Source organism: Colobus angolensis, unplaced genomic scaffold (assembly GCF_000951035.1).
Source record: "Colobus angolensis palliatus isolate OR3802 unplaced genomic scaffold, Cang.pa_1.0 Scaffold2687, whole genome shotgun sequence".
In the NCBI taxonomy this organism is placed as follows: Eukaryota; Metazoa; Chordata; class Mammalia; order Primates; family Cercopithecidae; genus Colobus; species Colobus angolensis.
Window position 1 is genome coordinate 3,202 of NW_012115918.1, and position 487 is coordinate 3,688.

Here is a 487-nt window from a genome sequence, read left to right on the forward strand (position 1 = left end):
ATCCCTGACCCTGGGCAGCCTACCTTGGCCAGGACGTAGTAGCAGTCCCCATGGAAGGTGTACGTCTTCCCATCGAAGGTGGTGATGTGGGAGCCGCCTTCCAGGGCGCAGGTGCCAGGGCAGGGCAGGTCTTTGCACACCCAGCGGCCAGCGTTACAGACGCTGTTGGGTGGCAGGGCACAGGGTCAGGGCTCAGCCACCCCAGCCTCTGCCGCACCCAGCCCTGACCCCAGGACTCACCACTGCTCGCAGTCGTTGGTGATCTCCTGGCCCGGTGTGTACAGGTGTCCGTGTAGCCTGCAGTGGCACTGGCTCACGGGAACACAGCCGCCGCCCCTGATGTCGTCAAACACGGTGCCTGGGACAGCCAGGAAGGCGCCGTCACCCTGCCAGCCAGGCCTCCCACCCGCAGCCACCACTGGTCCCCTGCGCCGACACCTGTGTCCCCACCTCTCGCAGTCGTTGGTGATCTCCTGGCCCGGTGTGT

At 66.3% G+C, this 487-nt stretch overlaps 1 protein-coding gene across 1 annotated transcript in view; it reads right to left on the reverse strand.

Annotated features, from left to right (window-relative positions):
- LOC105515716 (mucin-2-like) overlaps nt 1-487 on the reverse strand; it is a gene marked incomplete at its 3' end in the record, with an annotated part of 4,191 nt that overhangs the window by 2,977 nt on the left and 727 nt on the right. Inside the window, exons 2-3 of the mRNA XM_011947586.1 lie at nt 241-358; nt 10-162 (exon numbers count right to left, since the gene is read on the reverse strand). Coding sequence (XP_011802976.1) covers nt 10-162; nt 241-358 — 271 coding nt within the window. The remainder of the gene's footprint in view (nt 1-9; nt 163-240; nt 359-487) is intronic.